The following is a 2,215-nucleotide window of genomic DNA, read 5'->3' on the forward strand; positions in this document are numbered from 1 at the left end:
TTTTTTTTTTTTTTTTTTTTTTTTTTTTATCAATAAAGGATTTTTCACAGGTGTGGAGCCATAGCCAGGTTTTGCACTACTGCAATTACTATAGTTGCACATTACTCAAGTTAACACAGAAAGGTCCCAGCCAGTATTGGGAAGCTATAGATTTGACTGCTGTACACATATGTGAACATACGCACATGCCTACCCACCCCTGCCTTGATGAGCTGAGTCTAAAGCCATTACTCTTCTACTTGTGCAGGGGTGGTTACTCCCACTAAATCCAACAGGTGATGCATGAAATGCATGGAGTGGAATTAGCTCTGTGATCCAGATATAAGTTATTTAAGGGGGAAAAAAGGTGCTTATACACAAGCGCGGAGGCTGCTCGGAAACACGAATTCCAGTGTGTTGGAGAAGACTCAATTAATCAAGTCTGCAGGACCGTGGCAATTGCTACGCTCCAACAGCCTCCTGTGTCTCATGTATCAGTGTCCCTGCACTTAAAAATGATGGGGTGCTCCAACTGAAGCTTGTCGAAATGAGCTTTAGTTCAAGTACCCCCCGCTGCCATTTTCAAGCACCTTCGCCATCTGATACAGGAGACATGGCAGCACCCCCACCCCCAGAGCACATGTAAAAGTGTCCAAAGAGCCTAATTCAGATGTGTCTACACAGGTACAAATCCAGAATAATCTTGGCACTAAAACTGGGACTCCACTTTTAGTTCATTTGTTACTAGGAATTCTTCCATTGACTCCCATGGACTTTGAATAAGGCCCGTAGAGCAGATGTTGACCCAAGCGCTGAACCCGCCAACATAAATACACAAATCATCCCAGATTAATGATTAACCAGGGAGAAACTGATGCAGTTTTATGGTAACCATACTGAGTAATAGAATAAAGGAGATCACATTGTGCCTTGGTTAAAGGGAGAGATTCAGCTGTTCTTCCAGAAAAAGGTGGTGAGTCTTGCCACTACTTACTAGTTCTATATGAAAAAAATCTGTAGTGTTCGGCTCTTCAACAAAGCAAGCCAGACCAAGGGCTGTATTTTTTATGTATATAATGTTGAATCAGTTTCTCTCCGAAACAGCTGTACGCTTTGAGATTTTAGTTCTTAAAATCAGTTGTTCACTCTCTCGTGCAAGTATTTTGTTGCCAGATTCCCCCAGCGGGGATCTGTGATTGTAACAAGAACAGAACACTTGGCCCAAGGTGTTTCATTTGAAATGCAGGAATTGTGTGTCCCATGACTGACACTGCTAAAGGTAATGAAGTATTGAAAGTCGCGTTCAAATTATTTCAGAATTGGAGCTCACTCGCTACCTTATGATTAAAGAAAAGTCCTTATTTTAACGTTGTGACTACGTATGACAATGCTAAGCTTTTTGTAACTTTGAGTCAAGTTTGCGTGGTATGAATCCATTGTAGTTTTATTGGCTCCAAGTGAACAGAGCTATGTTTGTTTACACAGAGTGAATTATATGGTGTGAAGCTTAAAAATTTCCAATCAAAACTTGGAATATTCTATTTGGAATTCAACTGTGATCCAGAAGCAGATTTTCATTTGTAGGTTTCGGGGCATATTTTCCAAATTAAATGAATTCTTAAAAAAATGCCGATTGTATTGTTGAAAAAACGTGCTTCTGTTGCAAAGCCCTGTGTGTACTATTGGACTCTTAATCTAAATGAACTACCATTCTCCTGTTGCTCTTAAAATGAGCTTCCCAGGAGTAGGTGATGGGAGTTAACACGGATGCCACTCATTATTTAATATAGCAGTTTGTTTCAAATATTTCTGATACCTCACTATCTTGAAATGCATGCTCTGAGCTCTGAACCAGGAAAAGGTATGTGCAGTCCTTTTCATGTAGCAGACTTCAGCTAAGTGCTTTGTTGCTTTGCTGAGTTGGGTCCTCAATACAGAAGTCTATAAAATGTGATACCTAAAATAATCTAGTATTAAAGTTCACAACGTGAAAACATTTTGAGGAGAAAAGTGTTTAGTTTGTGGCTTTCCACTTCTCTTCCCTTTTCCCTCCCCAGTAATGCTGTTTTTGCAAAGTATAAGAAGCTGCTGTAATTTGCTCCTTGGCCCTACTTATGTACCCATTGTCAATTTTATTTATAAATGTGTAATACGAGCATTGAAATACCAACATAACATGGTAGCTATATGTACACCACAGCCTTTTTCTTTTTCTCTCCTTTCCCCCCCCCCCCCC

The 2,215-nt window shown here is 40.0% G+C and overlaps 1 protein-coding gene across 4 annotated transcripts in view; it reads left to right on the forward strand.

Moving 5' to 3' along the window:
• Nucleotides 1-2,215, forward strand: part of FAM107B (family with sequence similarity 107 member B) — a 108,516-nt gene that overhangs the window by 85,606 nt on the left and 20,695 nt on the right. The window contains exon 1 of one of the 4 annotated variants that reach the window (XM_019509533.1): nt 878-952. The exons of 1 other annotated variant lie outside the window; for it this stretch is intronic. Coding sequence is in view for 1 of the 3 variants with exons in the window: in XM_019509531.1 (XP_019365076.1) it covers nt 1,240-1,258 (19 nt within the window). In the remaining 2 variants the exon portion in view is untranslated. Of the gene's footprint in view, nt 1-877; nt 953-1,137; nt 1,259-2,215 lie in introns of those variants that run through there. 2 more of the 4 variants (XM_019509534.1, XM_019509531.1) reach the window with 2 other exon arrangements.

Source organism: Gavialis gangeticus, unplaced genomic scaffold (genome assembly GCF_001723915.1).
Source record: "Gavialis gangeticus isolate Ggan-Ray unplaced genomic scaffold, GavGan_comp1, whole genome shotgun sequence".
NCBI lineage: Eukaryota > Metazoa > Chordata > Crocodylia > Gavialidae > Gavialis > Gavialis gangeticus.